The sequence below is a fragment of the Leiobunum rupestre genome, chromosome 2, assembly GCF_980474605.1.
Source record: "Leiobunum rupestre chromosome 2, qqLeiRupe1.1.hap1, whole genome shotgun sequence".
Taxonomy (NCBI): domain Eukaryota; kingdom Metazoa; phylum Arthropoda; class Arachnida; order Opiliones; family Sclerosomatidae; genus Leiobunum; species Leiobunum rupestre.
The window spans coordinates 27,469,669-27,493,066 of record NC_143385.1 but is presented as its reverse complement, the minus strand read 5'-3'; the positions used below and the strand labels follow the sequence as shown (position 1 = coordinate 27,493,066).

The window sequence follows — 23,398 nt, the reverse complement described above, 5'->3', positions numbered from 1 at the left end:
ATTACGTCATTTTGGGGTTTAGACCTAGAAATATTATTCCGTAGCTCAAAGAGAATCGGGATGGCTAGTCACGAGGATCTCACCACCGTAACCGGTCGGCTAGAAACGTTCAAGCAATGGGACAACGTACACGTGAACAAGGAAGACTTGGCCCACGCAGGACTTTTCGCCGTAGACTCGGACGGCATAGTCGAATGCTACCTCTGCCACGGACAGTTAGGCAGTTGGGAAACCGGCGACGTACCCCAAACGGAACACGACAAATTTTATCCCAACTGTCCGTCACCCGCCGCTTTGGAGGGCCAAGATATCCCGCCATCCGAAAAATACATCTCCGGCGGACCTACAACCACCCCCGAGGGACCCGGCGACAACGTAACTCTTACCATCAAACGCCTCGAGGTAGAACATTTAATGAAAATGCTCGTAAAAACGCTAATTTCAGATGGTTCGTTTCAACCCTTTGAGTGAACTTTGGTATATACCCTACGAAGATCGACGTAATTACCATGATATAAATAAAATACATTTCCAAAGACGTATTTTAAAGGTAAATCGTATTATACAGCCTGTACTCGAAAAATATCTTAATAAAACCTTATAATTTGTATACACTCTTCTCTTTTTTTCCCAAAACACTTTTACCGATGACCGCCCGCTATTTTACGCTACCCTTAGGGGCCCGAAAGTGTTTGTCGGCGAAAACCAACCAACTCGACATTAACTATGACGGGTAGGCTGTTTGCATAACATCGTTTCACCGCCATAGGGGCAGATAACCTATTGACCTAAAATGGGTTAACACCTGGGTTTTATGGGTTATAACATCGTAAATCATCTAACCTTTTGACCTAAAATGGGGGTGCCTCCAGCTATTAACTATGACGGGCCGGCTGTTTGCATAACATCGTGTCACCACCATAGGGGGAGATAACCTATTGACCTAACATCATAAATCAGCTAACCTATTGACCTGCCGAAAATGTACGCAAAATGGGGGACCCTACAGGGGCCCGTTTCACACCTATTTAACGGCTGTTTGCATCGTGTCCATAGGGGCAGATAACCTATTGACCTAACATCGTAAATCAGCTAACCTTTTGACCCCGCCGAATATTGCCGCAAAAGGGGGCCCCTATAGGGGCCCGTTTCCCCCGCCCGCAGGTGCCCCTTATCGGCATACGCACTCACTTATCTCTTAAACAATCAATACATAGTTTGCATCCCTACGTCATCAATGACGCAGTTCCAAGTATAGATATAAGAACCAAGAACAAATATTTAATTTGAGCTAGAATGATCGGTTCTATGCCGCCATTTTGCCGGTGTAGATTTCTTAGTAAAACGAGAGGGTTAACAGTTTCAATCGTCTGTTTGCGGATTTTAATTATTTTCAAATGATTAAGAAATTAGTTTCACGGTAAAAATGGTTATCTGCCTGGTTAAAAATTGTTCGAGTAGTTCAATTACCAAGGGAGAGCGAAAATTGTTTATTTTATCCGATAGCGAAGGTAATTGTAAAAAGGATGACCGCAAAGGCCTTACTTTGATAAGCTTTGTCAACTTCTTTTCGTAGATATTTCTGTCGTAATTTGATATTTTATTTAAATAACCCGGCCTTAGAATCTTATCTGACTTTGTTTAGGGCCCATTTAAAATTTGAAAGCATAAATCTAATTTTCGTACGTTTTGTCGCTTTGACGATATTACCAACAAAATGGCTACCTATTTAGTAGCTACGCGCGAAATGGTTTGAATTTTTGATCGCCCTCCCAGTTTCCTTGGAGACCATAGGCCCCTCCCTTCGGTGCAAACTATGTATACACATTTTAAAACAAATTACAATGGGGCTGGTCAATATCCGCCCGAGATATAGCCCCTTATGTATAACCCCGGTCGAAATAAAATACAATTTAACTTACCCTGTCGAAATAAAATACATATTTTAAAACACAACAAATTGCAATAGGCCTGATTGGTCAATATCCGACCAATAACTTATGTTTTACACCTGTTGAAATGGAACTTTATTTACTTTTGGAGATAAATAAATAATACAATAACGACATAATAAACAATCAATACATATTTTAAAAACACAACAAATTACAATGGCGCTGATTGGTCAATATTCGCCCGAGATATAGCCAATTTTGTTTATAATAAATAAAATAAAATGTATTTACTTTTGGAGATACATTTTTTTATATTTGCAATCCAAATAGGAAATTGTTTTTCAATAGTACTCCAATACATTCTAAAGTAACATAATCAATAAAAATTCCCAAAAAACAATGATTTTATATAATAAATTAATTACATAACCAATCAATAAACATTTTAAAACATTACAATGAACTTAATGTTTTAGCAATTCAAAATTATAATGTTATCCACCTACAATAAAACGTATTACTTTACCAATATAAAAATAATTCTTACATTTTTGAAGATACAATGTTGTTTTTATTGATACTTTTGCTAGTGTTCGCAAATGTTTATTCATTATCCACAAATTTTCCGATTTATTTTAAAAAAAGATGGGAAAAGAATATCATTTTAACTTATGTTTTTACGCAACCATGCATTTATTTGAATAAAAGCGGTATTTATTTAAGTAATTGTTTGTTTTTATTTAAATAATAGGCTTATTCACTTTCAATTATTTAAACATTTTGCAATTTTTATTAAACTATTGGTTATTTAAATAAATATTGAAATATAGCCGAGCTTATTTTATTCATGGAAAAAAATTAATCGACTGCCGAACACTAACTTTTGCAACGCAAAAGACTATAATTTTACCCAAATGGATGTCTGGTTAATTTTTAATAGTAAAATAATATATTCTTAAGTTGGAAAAACATTTTAAATTACATAATCAATAAGAATTCCAAAACCCATTTATTTAAAATAAATAAAAAATAATTAACTTTTTTAAATTAAAAATAGCAACATTGTAAATAGAATTTTCTCTGACTATACACAGTAAACGAACGGGTATTTATTGGTGGCTAAATTAAAACAAAATTAAGTTTAATAATTTTAATTATTTTCAAAATTAAACATTAATTACATTGATTGATAATTTTAACTTTATGTTGAACAGCGTTACCAGAAGCACGCTCTATGAAATTCTGCCGGATTGCGAGCGATATCTTTAAATTCATAAATAAAAACTACCTCTAGGATATAACTGGTTCAACATTCTATTGCATTAGCCTTGTAGAAGTAATTTGATACCCACCCCTTAATTATCGTCACGTGTAAACGTTATCAACTACAATTACAGCCTTGTAAAACTAGTTTGGATTTTTCAACAATTTTCTAACAAACGATAAAATTATAAACGCAGATCACGTTTCACAAGGAAACATTCAACAGAGCCCGTGAGAAGAAAAAACTGGTTTTTACAAACAAATGCTAGATATTAATAAAATATCAATTTATAAATCCTCTAATTTGAAAAAAATTGTAAATAAAAATGAATTGTTTTAAAAACAAAGCTGATTAACAATTTACTGTTTGAAGATACAATCGTTTATAATACTTAACTATTAGTAATAATAATAATAATACTTCTTTCGCAAAAGACTAAATGTATTGGCTACCAGGATATTTCAATAAATTAAATTTAATTATTAAACACGTAAAAATAAATAAAAAAGTATCATTTTTGTATTTTTATATTGTCAGCGTAGTTTCTATAAATCAATTATCTGTAAGAGCTTTTATTATAAATTAAGATAAAAAATATAAGAATAATTATGAAAAAATAGCAAGATTTGGAATGTCTCACTAGAATTAAGTGAATTTTCTCAAAAATACTTTTATCTTATATTAATAAATAATAAGTGTAACCTGGTTCACTATCGAATGTTAATTATAAACCAATTTTATCGTATATGTTTTTATATAGAGGGAATTATTTACGTGTTTAAACAGGCAACGTAATTTGTTGAACTTGTGTGCTTTTTCGAACGTACGGGCGCAACGGTCTTAGATTTTGTTATTCTAATAAAAAGATAAAACTAAACATTAATTAACACAAATTATATTCTGTTTTCAATCCAAGGTATCAGATTTCGAACAATTTAGCTTAAATTATTATTTACTAATTATACGACATGTTCTACAACCTGTATCATAAAACCGTTTGATTTATGGATTTAGGTTTAAACAGCAGACCAGTTATCGTATTCACAATCACAAAGACAATTCAACTGTTAAGTACACGTTTTTTAATTTTACATTAACTGTGGAATTCAAAATATAAATATTAATTGCAGAAACATGTTCCTTAAAAAAGAGGATATTTAAATCGATTATTTTTTTAATTTAAACCTTAATTACCGTGTCATTATTAATTCTGTTACATTCACAATGCGCTTCTGATTTCATCTGTCTGTTATTAAAATTTAAATATTCGGTTTTTATGTTTGCAGAGCGAATTTTACATTTTCAACTAATGTTAAATATGTTAGGAATTCTATTAAAAATTAATTTAAATTTTATTTTTAATATTTGTTAAAAAAAAATTCAAAACAACCATTTACTTTCATTGAAGATATTCAATAATAATTATAATTTATATTAACCAAAACGAACTTTGCAGATAAAAAAGGGATGTTTATATATGTTGGTAAACAAGACAGCACAAACAAATATACTAAATTAATATTGAGTTAATTAAGAAATAAAATAAAATTAAACCAAAAACAAAAATAAGAATAATAATTTAATAGAAAAAATAATCAAAAGATTCATTAAAAATAAGTTTGAGCTCTAATTAAAGAAAAATTAATTAGTTTATAACAATTTAAATAACAATGTTATAAATTCCTCTATCCGTAAATAATATTTGTATCTGTTGTCAAATAGTTGAGATTTAAATTTAAAAAAAAATAAGTTTGATATTTTGAAACAAATGTTAGGTTGATGTTCTAAATAAAAATAGCCTTTGTTGAATATTTCAATTTGAATTGATTATGATTTTGTTGTTTTTGATGTATAAAAATCATTGAACAATCGCTTATAAACCCAATATCATTTTTCTTTATATGTGCACGGTAACTTTCCACCAACTATTTTAATTTCTATTACAAACATTGAAGATTTAAACAACATTAGCAAATTGACGGTTCAAGGTTTTAACATATACTATATTACAACCATTTTCGTTCCGAATACAAGATCTTTACGACGTTCTAGTTCCATAATATAGAAAATCTACAATTAACGTGGAAATTGTAGATATCCTTTCCAATACCAAGATCCACATTTGGAAAAATTATAATTTTATTTAAAAATCTATTTTTTGGACCAATATTTCCGTCATAGTCCTACTAAACTGTTAAATGTACACATAGGACAAGAAAATTTACACTTATACGAAATGTTTAGTATATTTTCTACAAAAGCATGTTTGGATGTATTATGCAATAACCGTATGATTAAATCTTATAAGAATTAATGTCGTTATCGCGATGTTTAGTGTTATTTAAAACTTTGAATGCTTGAATTAGGTATTAACTTAGGTGATTATTATTAATAATGGGAATAATATCGATACATTTATTATCTAATTAAAATAAATATTGGGTAAATTTATGTAATGTTTTTGTAAATAGATAAGTGCTTGCAACGAACAAATAGACCGAATTATTGAAGAATAACTAAGGATTTTATCGGAACATGAGGTATTTGGTGGCAGGTGTTTTGAAAACAAATGGCATAATTGAGAACTAGCTCAAAAACAGGTAGCTGATTTAAACAGCCCTATAATATTACAAATCTTTGTAAAACTTTAGTTTTGGGAAATACCGCTAGAAGACGCCAGTCACATTTAACCATCATGTGACTACAGCAACTTTTTCTTGATTTTTATAATCATCCAGCATTTATCAACGAATCTTTTCCGATGACTGACAGTCAGTAAAATACGTAAGAAATGCATTTTGAAAGTAAAAGGATAAAGAGTTTCAACTCAAATTTTAAGGCAACCCTTTTTAAATGTAAACGAGTTGGCAGTTGTAGAAAGGGTGATCATCCTTTACTAATTCATATACAGCGGTATCCGAATTGCAAATTTGTTCAGGATGAATCTACAGAAAATGTTCCCGTGCTACGCATAACGAACAATCCTTGGAATTTAAGCCCAATGCGATCTGAATTGGTACGAATACAATCGTTTAAAAATTTCCCGATCGATCACATAGACGTAAGAGATTTGGCACAAGCCGGTTTTTACTACACAGATTTCAAAGATTGTGTGAAATGTTTCTCCTGCAATGGAAAGCTGCTATGCTGGAAAAAGAACGATATTCCTTTCGAAGAACATGCAAAATATTACCCGAGATGTAAATTTGTTTTAAAGCAGAACTGTGGTAATATACCGTGCGAGTATCGTTCAAATCAAAAACCCTATTCTAGCTTAAGCGAGAAGGTTTTGGTCTATTGTTTAATTAATAATTTAATTAACAGTCTAGATCGAAAGAAATCTAAACCATTTTTTAGCATTTTATAATTAATTTTTTAGCAAAATATTGGTCGATCGAGTACTATAAAAAATATTATTTAGTTAACATTTAAATTAAAACAAAAGATAAAATAAATATTAAATTGTTTGTAATTTAGACTAAAAATATTACGTTGAATAATAAAAAAAGGTAGTATGAGTTTGAAAGACTTATTTTTGAACATGATTTCAATACTTATAATTGTGTCTAAAAGAAAAGTTAACTACCGAAAAACTCCTAAAATTAAAACAGTAAAAATGTTTCAAAGTTAAAAAACCAATGTTTCAAACTTTAAAAAAATGTGTGTGGAATATATAAACCTTACGAACCACCATACAAGTTACAAGCAAGTGTTTTGATAGGTCACAAAACGTCAAACATCAAAGAAATTGGTAAATTATATAAACGGCAAAACTGACAATCAAATATAGAATTATACAAATAATTTCAATCCTTATGTGCAAAGATTTATTGAAAAGTTACTCCATCGGATGATATTACTGAAAGCACCCGAATACAATTTGTACAGGGTTAACATCCAAGGAAAAATTGAACGAATTTTTTACACAACGCTATCAACATAATGAAAAATTGAAATTATTTAGAAGTTTGTAAACTTTTGAAATTACTTTGAATAAATTTTTTTTAAACCTTATCAAGCTGGCTTATTTCATATTTACTAAACATTTTGGCTGAGGCAAGGAGGTTTGTACTTTTTTACAGACAAAAATACATTTAAAAAATCGAGATTGTTAATTTTGTGCGACATTATCATTCGTCTAACTTGTTTTCCTCGAGAACGGTGTAAATGACTAAAAACTATGCAAAATTGGTAGTTTGAAATGTTTTTCGTGACAGTGTGCTCAATTCGTGTAAGACTGTTTTATAAAACTTGAAACTATTGCGAAATTATAAAATTAGTTAAGTAGTAAATTTATGAAATTTTCTTTTAATAAATATTTATTTAAATGTGATAACAGAGAATACATTATTTATTTACAAACTGAAAACACTTTTTAAATATTGTACGTCAATTAAACAATGATCCATTAATTCCCTTACGTCAAATGGGCAATAACCTATAAATTGATCCAAAAAATCTTCTTCCACTTGATAATCCTGTGAAATACGAAAGGCAGCGTAGATTTCTACGAAATCACAGAGTGCTTCTCGCTATTATATATCAAACAAATTAACGATGTTTCGTGTAATGAAATTGATTTCTTACTATTTTGTATGATCGCTTAAATGTATCGGCTCTTTCCGAAAAAATGATACTGTTACAACTAGTTGACTGTCCGACCTAAATTTTAAAGATACTACAACAACAAAAAACAATTTTAAAACAATATAAGTTATTTTAAAAATACAAGTTTTAACGTACCCTTTTTAAAAACCATTGTGTATTTCATGAATTCTTCAAGAGAAATAGTACCAAAAATCCACTTTTTTGTGATCAAAATAAACCATTTTGGCCGAGTTAATTAGAAATTCCACGTAACGGCTATAAAACACAGTAAATTTAGTTCTAGCTAGATCGAATAAAACGTGCAGGAATGTTTTAATAGAGCGCGGCGCGTTTCTCACCGTTCTTCCTTATCGTAAGGCTTTTTCTCCCGGTATACCCTGGAGTTGGTGCGCGTAACGTTTTCCCTCACGCTAAGATAGCCCGCCGGCTAAGACAGTTGTAGAAACTCCGCCTTGATGAGGGTTGTGTTATCTGATTGTTTAGTATGTAATAGTATTATGTAAATTTATAACGCTACCAAGTAAAAACGGTTTTAAATATGCGGTAGATGGCCAAGTCAAATAGCGATTTAAAATACTCCTGTATTCATCCATACAACATATTATAAATATAACTATTAAAATATAACTTAACATTTTTAAAGACAATACAAAAGTAAATTAATTAAAATTTAAAAAATGCAGCCGATACATTTAAGCGATCGTACAAAATAGTAAGAAATCAATTACACGAAACATCGTTAATTTGTTTGATTTATAATACATTTTAAGACTCGCTTTTACTGTCTGCTACGTTTTACAGTCTGTGAGGTTGATATGTTAATTTTTGGGTTTTAGTTCTTTAACAATTAATCTAGTTTACATCTAAAAAGACTAACTTATACCGCCAATGTCTTGCTTATATGAATAAAATTGATAATAGAACTTTTTTTGCAAAACTTTATTTTTAACATAAAACTCAAAAATGAATAATACAATGTTATAAAATAATTTTCAACTCTGAACCTGAAGTTTAATATGTTTGTAAAAAATTGTTATAATTTGTTTTTAAATTATCTTACATCCTTCTAGCTATCACACTCTAAAATAAAAACTCTGATTTAAAATTTAAAACTTTTATTAATATTTTACAACATTTTTTGTTGACACAAAGGAACTATCGTTAATAACATTTAACACGCTATCTATAAAAACCACAAAATCGTCTATCGCCTTTAAGAACCCAGTTTTTGGGGCTCCTTCCAAAAGCATTTCGTGGGAATTATGCTCTTTTTGAAAATATATCATTCTTTGTGCAATTAAATCCATTTCAAGATTTCGATTCAGTTTTTTCAATTCTTTATTTAAATGTTTAATCAGTTCATAGTCCTTAAACGGTTCCTTATTTTCTTTATAAATCATTATTCGCCAACAAAAATCAAAGCGAAACTAGTTTGTATAGAAAGCGATGTGGTTTGTTTTTTCTAACAGACCACGTAATATAAACTACATTAACAACCCGATTTTAAACAGGTTACACAAAAATATTTTATCGTTACACCTTGAAATAAAAATTATAAATAAAAATTTTTTTAAACTTTTTTTTGTGATATTATTTTACATTTCCATTTTGGTAAGAATAAATGGACACAAATGAATCTGATTACCGCGAACTATTAATGGTACATCACAATCTTTCCATCTTTCAACAATTAAACCGTAGAAAGGGCGAAAAAAGCCCCAGGTGGATAATTCATCTTAACACAATAATCTTTTTTCTTCCGAAATCCTTTGCAAATATTCGTTAGATAGGTTCCTTTCGTATGAAAGGTTACAAACTTTCAATGAGTATTCTCTCTATTATATATTCCGCTTGAAGTTTTCGTTTCTGTTTTTTCAATTCTATAATTGTATGCTGTAGTGACAACAATTCATTCTCCTTACACAATTCTTTATTTTGTTCAGCACTCATTTTTTTCGACTGTCGTCAACAGATTTTATTCTGTTGTGTCAAAAGTAATGAAATAGGCAAAAATCCATAAAAATCAAAATTTTTGGTATTCGTTCATAGAGTGCCGGTTTTAAATAAAATTATTTTTTTAATCATCACACTAACATCATTATCGAAAGCACGTGCCAGTTCTATTATTCCCGCCCATTATTTCGTTTTCCATGAAACCTAACGATCGTTTTGTCGTTATAAAATACCAACTAGCTTGTGAAAATGATAATTTGACTAATCTAAGTTATATATATTATATTTGCTGTTGCCAATAACTAAGTCTTTAAATCAATCTTGTGACGTATACGCTAAAATGTAAAATAATAATAGATGGCTGTATGTATTAAAAATGCAATATACATACATACATACATTTTTGTAAAGAAATTTTCCATTATTTAATATTTGTACCCAATTAAATTAATTATAAATATAATTAAAATGAAGCATAAGCAAGCGACAATAAAAACCATTGACTGTACGCTTAATAAAGAAACCATTCAAATTAAAAATACAGCCCCCTAGAAATTATAATAGTGGTAATAATAAATGTAATTATAAATGTATTTCATAGTTTACACATAATATAGGTTGTTTACATTAAAAGACGGGAGATAAATAACTACATATGTCATCTTCAAAACTTATTGTAGCCTATTGAACCAGAAAACGTACAAATACAATAAACAGACTAAGATACGATAAGAACGATTTATTCTTAATTTGTTACGTTTATTCAATACACGAAGAGAAACGTTCACGAATGCAAATTTTTTCACGCGGACAAATACATGAAATTAAGTTTTAATACGCTTATAGTAGTTAAGATGCCTAAAACTTCCAGATAATAAGACGTACGTAAATTCTGGTACCTTACAATATTCATTTACCTAATTTTAAGTTTAATTTACGCTTAGATTTATCTTTGTTGTCAACTTATTTCAGAAAATTCAAACTGATCCCAGTTTTTTACAAACTCAGTGAAATATTTCAGGCTTCACATTTATAATTTTTAAAGCTTTTAAATAATTTTGTGTGGCAATATAAATTTAGTTTGAGGTCGATGCTATCAATTGTTAATAAAAATTATGCGTTATTGAGTTTTTATTACTAAACTTGGAGAGACTTATTTTATCAATAATTATATTCATCAAACAATCATAGAAGGGATGATCTGATTTAGAAAGAATTGGTCATATATACCCAGTTAATTTTTTAATCGGAATTGTATTTATACATTGTTGTTTTCTTGTAATAAAATTATATTAACTCTATTTTAACAAATTCTATATATAATCATATATACCAACATTTTTTAACTGTTGGTTAAATATTTATTTAATTATTTTACATAAATTAAATTATAAACATTAAGTTGTGTTAGTTGGTTGAACCGAACCCATGACATCCTCTTTCCGTTCTTTAAATTTCTGTTTAATAACAAGAAATAGTATATTATGTCAAAACTTTAGGTAAAGTCTTGGTTAAACATACTTCACACTCTACTACTGATGGATAAAATATTCTCTCACAAATCAATTGCGCTATTTTATCACCTCTTCAAATTTTATAATCAACTTTCCCATGATTGATTAAAACAATACCCATTGGTCCAGTATAGTCTATGTCAATAACTCCGGCTAAAACATCAATTCCGTAATGAAGGGCCAAACCACTGCGAGGAGCTTTTTAAACATGGTAAATTAAGAACTGATTTCTTAAATTTTTACAACATTATGAAAAATTTTACCAATACGACCATAGGTGTTTTCGGGAAGTAAAATTTTTAAATCTGTTTCTATTAACATCCTGTTTCCAGAAACCAATATATAATCATATGCAGATTTTAAATCTAAGCCTGCTGAAAATATGGTTGTGCGAACTGGATCGAAAGCATTCTTTGATATTTTCACAAATTTTATTTCCATTTAAATCTAGTTCACTTTTATGTAAGAAAAATGTTCAAACTCTTGTCTTATTTGAACTACGTCCCCGGAACGAAACAAATTTGTCAGTCAGTGTGCTTTCCTACCATGGAAATGTCACCTTTTTATACAGAATGTGACTGTATGTGTAATACTATTAACCGTAATTTTTTTAATCTGACAACGCCCTATTTTTATAGAAAAGAATACGCATATCTAAAAAAGATAATTAACATTTAACTATACTTAATGTATAATATATCCGAGGTTAGGTTTATAATTTAAAAAATAAGTATAGTTCATTTTTGTTTTAAATTTGAAATCACCCTTTTAATATGTTTAAAGGATATGTATTTACGAGAATGATGTATTATAATTTACGTTTGATATTAAGTTAGAAGGTTACACCTATTATTTATAATTGTAAGAAATTAATTATTTTTGATTAATCATTTCTATAAATGTTTTTTAAATATGTGACAGTATTAAAAAACTGTACCTTGACACAATTTGATCAATATTTTAAACTCTCAGCATTCTAATTTAAATTCTTTACTAATTTATATATTTATATTTATCTCACAAAATAAATAAAACTTGAGAATTTATCTTCAATTAGTTAATAGCAAGATATTTTTGGTTAAAACAGTTATAAGTAAATATATACAGGGTCTTTTTTTTTGCTCGGAAAAGTGTTTTTTTTTCAAAAACTATTTATAATACCGATTTCAAATTTGGAAGGTCAATTCTCTATACCGGGGGACATCAGTTTGAGAAATATGAGCGTTTTCGGTAATGTTTTTCACCAATTTTGAAAAATTATTTTTCGACCACTAGGTGCGAGATAAAAAATTTCTATTATAAAGTTGTAGGCCGTCATCGAAAACCCTTAAAAATTGTTCACTCGACGAAAAACAACTTATTTATCAGTGAAAATTCGAGCTTGAAAAATTTACAAGTTGGTGAAGCCAAATTACGATTGTTTGAAACGATTATTGAAAAGGGAACAAGTCTAATACAAACGTAGTAGAGTTTTCACACTTGAAAAAATGTACACGTTTGGTTTTTAAATGCAGATATTTTATTCACATAATTTTTTACAAAACATTTTCAATAATATCACCATTGGCTGCAACACAGGTTTGTGCGCGGACAATTAAGTTCTCAAACGCTTTCTCTACCATTTCTGGTGTGACGTCTCGGCAAGCACTGATTATTCGTCTAATGAGTTCCTCCCTAGTTTCAATGGGCGTGGCGTATACCTTTGCTTTAACGAATCCCCAGATAAATTAATCCAGCGGTGTTAGGTCAGGTGACCTTGCTGGCCAATGCACTGGACCATTTCTCCCTATCCACCTTTCAGGAAACTCGTTGTTGAGGTGCTCAGTTACTTGCCGGGAAAAATGCGGAGGGGCGCCATCTTGCTGAAACCACAACTGACGTCTTTCAGCCAATGGAAGGTCGTCGATTGCGTCACTCAGTTCGTTCTGTAGAAAATGTAAATACCTTTGGCCGTTGAGGTTCGTCGGCAGGAAAAAGGGACCAATCAAACGGTTTCCAACAAGTCCAACCCAAACATTGACCCGTTCAAATTGAACCTGGTGATGATATTCAAAACCCCAATGTGGGTTGATGTCAGACCAAAGATGGCTGTTTTGATGATTAAAGGGCCCATCTCTAGAAAATGACGCTTCGTCGGAGAACAAAACATGGCGCAACAATTGTCTATCTTCTTGGACAGCATTTAGTAACCAGTTGCTAAATTCATAACGTCTTTGATGGTCTCCGTCAATTAGTCCTTGGTGGAGCGTAGCTCTGTATGGGTGATAGCGATTCTTACGAAGAATTTTCCACACACGATTTGCAGAACAACCCAAATCAGCAGCGGCGTTAGCGCAACTGTGACGAGGATATGCCACAAAGTACGTGAGTACATTGTTCTCGAAGTCTAAATCCCGTTGAACCAATCCGCGAAACCTAGGTTGCAAGTTACCAAATTGATTGAAATCGTGAATTGCTCGTCTTACTGTATTTACAGATGGTGCTCCATTTGGATGTCTTTCTGCGAAGATTTCAGTCACTCTTCTAAGGTTTTGCGCTGCTTCTCCATAGTAAATGGCAACTATCTCGGTACGCTCAGCTACTGAATAACGAGGCATTGTTCGAAATATTATCAAACACTGATAATAATTTCCCAAAGTTTTCCTTTAAATACCCAATGCATGTTTAGGATTGACCTATAGCCTCGTGTTTTTTTTAAATCCGGTCGTTTTTTTAACCAAAGTTTCAACTGGATTAGGTATTTCGGTTTCAATTATCGTTTCAAACAATCGTAATTTGGCTTCACCAACTTGTAAATTTTTCAAGCTCGAATTTTCACTGATAAATAAATTGTTTTTCGTCGAGTGAACAATTTTTAAGGGTTTTCGATGACGGCCTACAACTTTATAATAGAAATTTTTTATCTCGCAGCTAGTGGTCGAAAAATAATTTTTCAAAATTGGTGAAAAACATTACCGAAAACGCTCAAATTTCTAAAACTGATGTCCCCCGGTATAGAGAATTGACCTTCCAAATTTGAAATCGGTACTATAAATAGTTTTTGAAAAAAAAACACTTTTCCGAGCAAAAAAAAAAGACCCTGTATAGTACCTCATTTTTTAGTTAAGAAGAAAAACTTCTACGAAATAATGTAATTATAATTATTTTTAATTATAATATTTCTAGTTTTTTACAACCATTATTTTTTCATATTCCTAATAATATCTTTATTAGATGGTTTATTTTGTACAGATTTTTGGAATTGATTTATTTTTAAAATCTATATAAATTGTATAATGATTTTATTCGAGTAAAATTTTATTCATTTTAATCTTATTGAGTGGTTTGTACTAGGATGGTATTCGTTACATATAGACTTTCTGTGGTCGCCTACAAATTTTGTCTTTGGCAAAATAAATATTATTAAATATTATAAAAAAATTGTATCTTCAAAAGTAAATTGTTATTGAATTTTGTTTGAAAGAAATCTTTTATTAGTGAGTGTTTTATTCGAAAAACTACATGTTAAATGGTTCATTAAATGTTGCTTAAAAATTCTCCTGTCTAGAAATAGATCTTGACAAATCCAACATTTTTCCTTAAAGGTAAATCCCTCCATACTTTTAAACGCGGGTTTTAGACATGGCATGTCAAAATAACACGAATTATCAACGAGTGAATCTCATTTAAATTCTGGTTTCCCCATAAATAACTTCATTTTTTTAACTTTTAAAGAGGGCGCTTTTTGAGACATCTTGCGTTTTCCCATTTCAACTGTGATATAATAAAAAATTACTCGCAATTAGGTTTTACAGTGATATTATACAACTCAACAAATAACTTATATTTTGAAAAATATTAAATTCCTCAAGTTAAGCAGGTTTGTGTATTGATGGGGGAAAGCACATTCCAACGATACGAACAGCCTTTTTAATATATAAAAAGTACGTGTATTTACGATAAATTTGTATTATAATTATCGTTTAATAAGGTTGAAAATAATTACAAAATATAAATTATTTTTGAAACATAATTATTTGATTAATTATTTCTAAAGGTGATTTTAAATATACTATATTATGAAAAAAGATTTTACCTTGACTTATTTTTATATAACTTAAAATCTTCGGGTTTTTTAATTTATGATAATACTAATATCTACACATACATCATTTGTATAAAAACTTGAATTTTACCTTTAATCATTAGAAATATATTCGCCGTGTAAACGAGAGAGTTGAATATTAAGAAATACAGTTTTTCTTCAATTTTAAAGATAAAAGTATGTTATTTAGTAATTTTAATATTCTTCAATTACATTTTTTTAATTATTTCTTCAATTTATATAGTGGACGAGAGTTCTTGCAAAAATTTGTTAGAAAGAGGTTCTGTTAAAGTACAAAAAGATGGTTTTATTGGTTGTCCTTATTGTTTTGGATATACTGAGTCGTTAGAAACCTATGGTGGACTCCTATATTATTGTTGGAATAAACAATGTCGATTTTACTACCAACCTGTTGTGTTTAGACAAGGCAATTGTTTATCAATGAGAATTCCATCGGATGCATTATTAATCTTTCCTCAACATTTAATTTGTATAATATGTGGTATAAGAGGAAATAGAAGACGTTCGAGAGATACAGGTTGTATAGAATCCGAATATAGTTCGGTATGTATTTATCCTCAATCTAAAAAAAACCCTGTGTATAAAATGAAATAAATCTTTTTTTTATAAATATTTCTTGTATTATATAGAGAAAAGTTACATAAACAACAGAGCAATACAAAGTAAAATTGAATTTTTTGAAAAAAAAACCGTTTTTTAATTCACATTAAATATATACAACGTTTGTTAGAGCAACCAGTTTTTTCTTCTCACTGGCTCATTTGAATGTCTCCTGGCAAAACGTGATCTGCGTTTATAATTTTATTGATTAATTCAATCTGGCGCGGGGATGCGAAAGTTGGGAAAAAATAGAGTAGGATCAATAATGCCAGATGTTAATAAACATTTTTGCGTTTAAATGATATAATTAGTCAATTGTTGAAAAATCCAAACTAGTTTTACAAGGCTGTAATTGTAGTTGATAACGTTTACACGTGACGATAATTAAGGGGTGGGTATCAAATTACTTCTACAAGGCTAATGCAATTGAACCTGTTCTATCCTAGAGGTAGTTTTTATTTATGAATTTAAAGATATCGCTCGCAATCCGGCAGAATTTCATAGAGCGTGCTTCTGGTAACGCTGTTCAACATAAAGTTAAAATTATCAATCAATGTAAGTAATGTTTAATTTTGAAAATAATTAAAATTATTAAACTTAATTTTGTTTTAATTTAGCCACCAACAAATACCCGTTCGTTTACTGTGTATAGTCAGAGAAAATTCTATTTACAATGTTGGTATTTTTAATTTAAAAAAGTTAATTATTTTTTATTTATTTTAAATAAATGGGTTTTGGAATTCTTATTGATTACGTAACTCAAAAATGTTTTTCCAACTTTTGAATATATTATTTTACTATTAAAAATTAACCAGACATCCCTTTGTGTAAAATTATAGTCTTTCGAGTTGCAAAAGTTAGTGTTCGGCAGCCGATTAATTTTTATCCATGAATAAAATAAGCTCGGCTATATTTCAATATTTATTTAAATAACCAATAGTTTAATAAAAATTGCAAAATGTTTAAATAATTGAAAATGAATAAGCCAATTATTTAAATAAATACCACTTTTATTCAAATAAAAGCTTTGTTGCGTAAAAACATAAATAAGTTAAAATGATATTTTTTTTTCCCATCTTTTTTTAAAATAAATCGGAAAATTTGTGGATAATGAATAAACAATTGCGAACACTAGTAAAAAGTATCAATAAAAACAACATTGTATCTTCAAAAATGTAAGAATTATTTTAATATTGGTAAAGTAATACGTTTTATTGTAGGTGGATAACATTATACTTTTGAATGGCTAAATAAAATGAATTTTTTCATAATACATTAGCGACTATATCTCTGGCGGATATCGCCCGATTAAGTTCATGGTAATGTTTTTAAAATGTTTGTTGATTGTTTATGTAATTAATTAATTATTTTAAAATAATTGTTTTATAATAATTTTATTTATTATAAACAAAATTGGCTATTTCTCGGGCGAATATTGACCAATCAGCGCCATTGTAATTCGTTGTGTTTTTAAAATATGTATTGATTGTTTATTATGTCGTTATTGTATTATTTATTTATCTCCAAAAGTAAATAAAGTTTCATTTCAACAGGGGTAAAACATAAGTTATTGGTTATCAGGCCTATTGCAATTTGTTGTGTTTTAAAATATGTATTTTATTTCGACAGGGTAAGTTAAATTGTATTTTATTTCGACCGGGGTTATACAGAAGGGGCTATATCTCGGGCGGATATTGACCAGCCCCATTGTTATTTGTTTTAAAATGTGTATACATAGTTTGCACCGAAGGGAGGGGCCTATGGTCTCCAAGGAAACTGGAAGGGCGATCAAAAATTTAAACCATTTCGCGCGTAGCTACTAAATAGGTAGCCATTTTGTTGGTTAACTCGTCAAAGCGACAAAACGTACGAAAATTAGATTTATGCTTTCAAATTTTAAATGGGCCCTAAACAAAGTCAGATAAGATTCTAAGGCCGGGTTATTTAAATTAAATATCAAATTACGACAGAAATATCTACGAAAAGAAGTTGACAAAGCTTATCAAAGTTAGGCCTTTGCAGTCATCCTTTTTACAATTACCTTCGCTATCGAATAAAATAAACAATTTTCGCTCTCCCTCGAACAATTTTTAACCAGGCAGATTACCATTTTTAACGTGAAACTAATTTCTTAATCATTTGAAAATAATTAAAATCCGCAAACAGACGATTGAAACTGTTAACCCTCCCGTTTTACTAAGAAATCTACACCGGCAAAATGGCGGCATAGAACCGTTCATTCTAGCTCAAATTAAATATTTATTCTTGGTTCTTATATCTATACTTGGAATTGCGTCATTGATGACGTAGGGATGCAAACTATGTATTGATTGTTTATTTATTGATTTCCAAAAAGTAAATAAAGTTTAATTTTCAACAGGGGTAAGTTGGATATTACGTGATTGGGTGTGGCCAAACGTTGCCAAGGCTATAAAGCGAAGGTTTCCCCATCTCGCAAATAACTAATTAGCATTTTAAATGGCCAAAAAACGAAAAAAATAAAAAAACGACTCCAAAAGTAAATAAGTTAACGTAATCGGGGGATTACATATTACCCATATCTCGGGCCGACCTTGTCCGATCGTGTCCCAACTTATTGGTGTGATAGAACGAGGCTTAGGGGTGGTAGACAGTGCTCGAGCGTCGAGGTCAAGGATCATCTTCAAGGTGAAATTTGAGATTGAAAACAAAAATATGTTTTTCGATTTTTCCAAGGACAAAAATTTTGTTTTTGGACAATATTTTGGGGGTGTTTTGGGGGGATTGTTATGGCGGCCATCTTGGCGGCCATCTTGGAAAAAATGGTTCATATTTAGTTTCCTACTACTGTTACAACAGCCAGTTAGACGTAATTAAACAATGCACAATTGAATTTTACCCTATTTTAAGAACATGTTTATCAGTTAAATATTATACGAAGCAAATTGTAATGAAAGAAATATCTACAGAGTGTATTGGTATTTTTCTCGCTTACGACATACTTGCCGCATCTTTAACGCTCATTTTATTTCAACACACGCCCTTGGTTGACGTCGTGACACATACCGCATGAAAAATACTAATACCGTCCAATTTCCAATATCATATAATGACTCGCACACCCAGGAAATCAATGACTGCATTAGGAATCGTAGATGTCCAAATATCCACACCAATAAAAAATGAATTAACAAGAAGCGAAAAACCATTCACAAAGCACAGAAACCCACTTGACTAAACGAAAGCTCGAATATCATTAAATGACCGTAAACGGAATAGTTGGGGCTCTTTATAAATAAAAACAAACGATACCAATTGATGAACTGCATTAAACATCTTAATCAGTAGAGAAAACGTTTAAATTAAACTACGAAATAATGACGACCCAGTTAAAAACTCAGACTACTAAAGCCCTGTTCACACTACACACTTTGGAACTGTTTTTAAACGGTTTCGAAGGATGAAATTAAACATTTTTGGTGTTAACTGTGTTAATAGCCATACAATAAATATATTAGAAAGCCAAAATTTTACAAATTAATCGTTCGAAACCGTTTTAAAACGGTTCCAAAGTGCCTAGTGTGAACGTGGCTTATGGAAAAAACTCGATATTTTCTTCATAAATGAACATATTTACTTGAAAACTAATACGCTAAACAAACAATAGATAAAAAGACTGAAAAACGAAATAAATTAAAAAAACTAACGGGATCTACCCTTTATCCATTTATTAAGATTTGACCTTTACATTTTCATAAGTAAAATATTAAGACTTAAACAAGTTCACAAAAATTAAAAAAAAACAAAGTTCAATAAACAATATATACATAAATTGTATTCATTAGTTTAGTAAAAAAAACGCCTTATCGTAATGGTTCCTTTACTTTAACTTTTTTCCTATGGAAGTCAATGGCTCGGCGGTGAACTATCCGCATTGTAACAATGCGACCCGAGATCAATGCCTGATCACGATCAAATTTTACATTAAAATACTAAGATATTTAATTAAATATAAGATTAATATAATTTATAAATATTTAATTAAATATAAGATTAATATAATTTAAAAATATTTAATTAAATATAAGATTAATATAATTTATAAATATTTAATTAAATATAAGATTAATATAATTAATAAATATTTAATTAAATATAAGATTAATATTATTTATAAATAATTAATTAAAATACTAATATTATTTATAAATAATTAATTAAAAGATTAATATAATTTATAAATATTTTATTAAATATAATTTATAAATATTTTATTAAATATAATTTATAAATATTTTATTAAATATAATTTATAAATAATTAATTAAAAGATTAATATAATTTATAAATATTTAACTAATTATATCTTATATTTAATAAAATATTTATAAATAATAATAATATTATATTTAATTAAATATTTATATATTATATTTATCTTATATTTAATAAAATATTTATAAAACATATTAATCTTATATTTAATTAAATATTTATATATTGTATTAATCTTATAGTTAATAAAATATTTATAAATAATATTAATCTCATATTTAATTAAATATTTATAATTTATATTTAAGATTAATATGATTTATAAATATTTTATTAAATATAAGATTAATATAATATATAAATATTTTATTAAATATAAGATTAATATAATATATAAATATTTAATTAAATATAATATTAAAATAATTTATAAATATTTAATTAAATATAATATTAATATAATTTAAAAAAATATTTAATTAAATATAAGATTAATATAATTTATAAATATTTAATTAAATATAAGATTAATATTATTTATAAATATTTAATTAAATATAAGATTAATATAATTTATAAATATTTAATTAAATATAAGATTAATATAATTTATAAATATTTAATTAAATATAAGATTAATATAATTAATAAATATTTAATTAAATATAAGATTAATAATAATAATATTATTTATAAATAATTTATTAAAATACTAATATTATTTATAAATAATTAATTAAAAGATTAATATAATTTATAAATAATTAATTAAAAGATTAATATAATTTATAAATATTTTATTAAATATAATTTATAAATATTTTATTAAATATAATTTATAAATAATTAATTAAAAGATTAATATAATTTATAAATATTTAACTAATTATATCTTATATTTAATAAAATATTTATAAATTATATTATTATTATATTTAATTAAATATTTATATATTATATTTATCTTATATTTAATAAAATATTTATAAAACATATTAATCTTATATTTAATTAAATATTTATTTATAAAACATATTAATCTTATATTTAATTAAATATTTATGTATTGTATTTATCTTATAGTTAATAAAATATTTATAAATCATATTAATCTTATATTTAATTAAATATTTATAATTTATATTTAAGATTAATATGATTTATAAATATTTTATTAAATATAAGATTAATATAATATATAAATATTTAATTAAATATAATATTAAAATAATTTATAAATATTTAATTAAATATAATATTAATATAATTTATAAATATTTAATTAAATATAAGATTAATATAATTTATAAATATTTAATTAAATATAAGATTAATTTAATTAATAAATATTTAATTAAATATAAGATTAATAATAATAATATTATTTATAAATAATTAATTAAAATACTAATATTATTTATAAATAATTAATTAAAAGATTAATATAATTTATAAATAATTAATTAAAAGATTAATATAATTTATAAATATTTTATTAAATATAATTTATAAATATTTTATTAAATATAATTTATAAATAATTAATTAAAAGATTAATATAATTTATAAATATTTTATTAAATATAATTTATAAATAATTAATTAAAAGATTAATATAATTTATGAATATTTAACTAATTATATCTTATATTTAATAAAATATTTATAAATTATATTAATATTATATTTAATTAAATATTTATATATTATATTTATCTTATATTTAATAAAATATTTATAAATTATATTAATATTATATTTAATTAAATATTTATATATTATATTTATCTTATATTTAATAAAATATTTATAAAACATATTAATCTTATATTTAATTAAATATTTATATATTGTATTAATCTTATAGTTAATAAAATATTTATGATTTATAAATATTTTATTAAATATAAGATTAATATAATATATAAATATTTAATTAAATAGAATATTAAAATAATTTATAAATATTTAATTAAATATAATATTAATATAATTTATAAATATTTTATTAAATATAATATTAATATAATTTATAAATATTTAATTAAATATAGGATTAGTATAATTTATAAATATTTAATTAAATATAAGATTAATATAATTTATAAATAACAAATTAAAAGATTAATATAATTTATAAATATTTTATTAAATATAATTTATAAATATTTTATTATATATAATTTATAAATATTTTATTAAATATAAGAATTATATAATTTATAAATATTTTATTAAATATAAGAATTATATAATTTATAAATATTTTATTAAATATAAGAATTATATAGTTTATAAATATTTTATTATATATAATTTATAAATATTTTATTAATTATAATTTATAAATATTTTATTATATATAATTTATAAATATTTTATTAATTATAATTTATAAATATTTTATTAAATATAAGAATTATATAATTTATAAATATTTAAAATGATGTAGAATAAATTATAGTGCCTAATGTTATAACTTCGTAAAGGACATTCGCCAAAGCGGTTTTCGATTCCCGGCCGGTGCCCATAAACCGCAAATTGATACTAAAACGAATACCGTGAACAATTGGTGGAAACCCTGCCATTGAACATTGAAAGGTTGCATAACACTCAGCACTCAGTCCGTCCCAAAAATCAATAAGAAGAAGTTGAAGAGAAAACGCCCGTAAAACACAACAGACTCAACACACACAAACACAACAGACCCTTAACCGTCATAACACAAACACAACAAACTAAACACCCACAACCGTCACAACACAAACTCAACATTCACACCCTACACATTAACATTACAATAACGAAATATCCAATCAAACTTAGTTAAAACTGTCGTGACGGTGAGCGTTAACGAAAAAACATCATCCAAACCAAACCCAACCTTAAATTAATCCGTTAACGCTCGCCGTCGCACGGTGGTTTTGCCAACCCTTCGACAGTCCTAGCAACTGCGAACGCCGAGATTACGAAAAACGGCGTACGCAATGATTAACCTTTGCACGGAAAATGCGAACGCGTTCGCAGGACAGACACACACACACGGTGATTGTATAAAGCCTCTTAGGGGACTTTGTCCTTTCGGAGAGGTAAAAACCAAACACGAGGACGTGTTTATTTCTGTTGGGGGGAGGTATGTTATATATTTGGAATGTGTTAGTTTATAATTATAAGAAATGAATATAAAGATAATGGAACATCGGAT

At 27.2% G+C, this 23,398-nt stretch overlaps 1 protein-coding gene across 1 annotated transcript; it reads left to right on the top strand.

The window, feature by feature from the left end:
* Window positions 1-37: 37 nt before the first annotated feature.
* On the top strand, window positions 38-4,179 carry LOC149957242 (baculoviral IAP repeat-containing protein 3-like). Its single transcript, XM_090166919.1, has 3 exons — window positions 38-375; window positions 446-550; window positions 4,174-4,179. Exons 1-3 carry the CDS (start codon window positions 61-63, stop codon window positions 4,177-4,179), a joined length of 426 nt encoding a protein of 141 aa, XP_090023045.1. The 5' UTR covers window positions 38-60.
* The last annotated feature ends 19,219 nt before the right edge of the window (window positions 4,180-23,398 follow it).

Excerpts from the sequence above, each read along its gene's own strand:
- LOC149957242 (XM_090166919.1), top strand. The coding sequence starts at position 61 with ATGGCTAGTCACGAGGATCTCACCACCGTAACCGGTCGGCTAGAAACG. Across the intron at positions 376-445 it reads CCGAGGGACCCGGCGACAAC|ATGGTTCGTTTCAACCCTTT; the intron begins GTAACTCTTACC and ends CGCTAATTTCAG.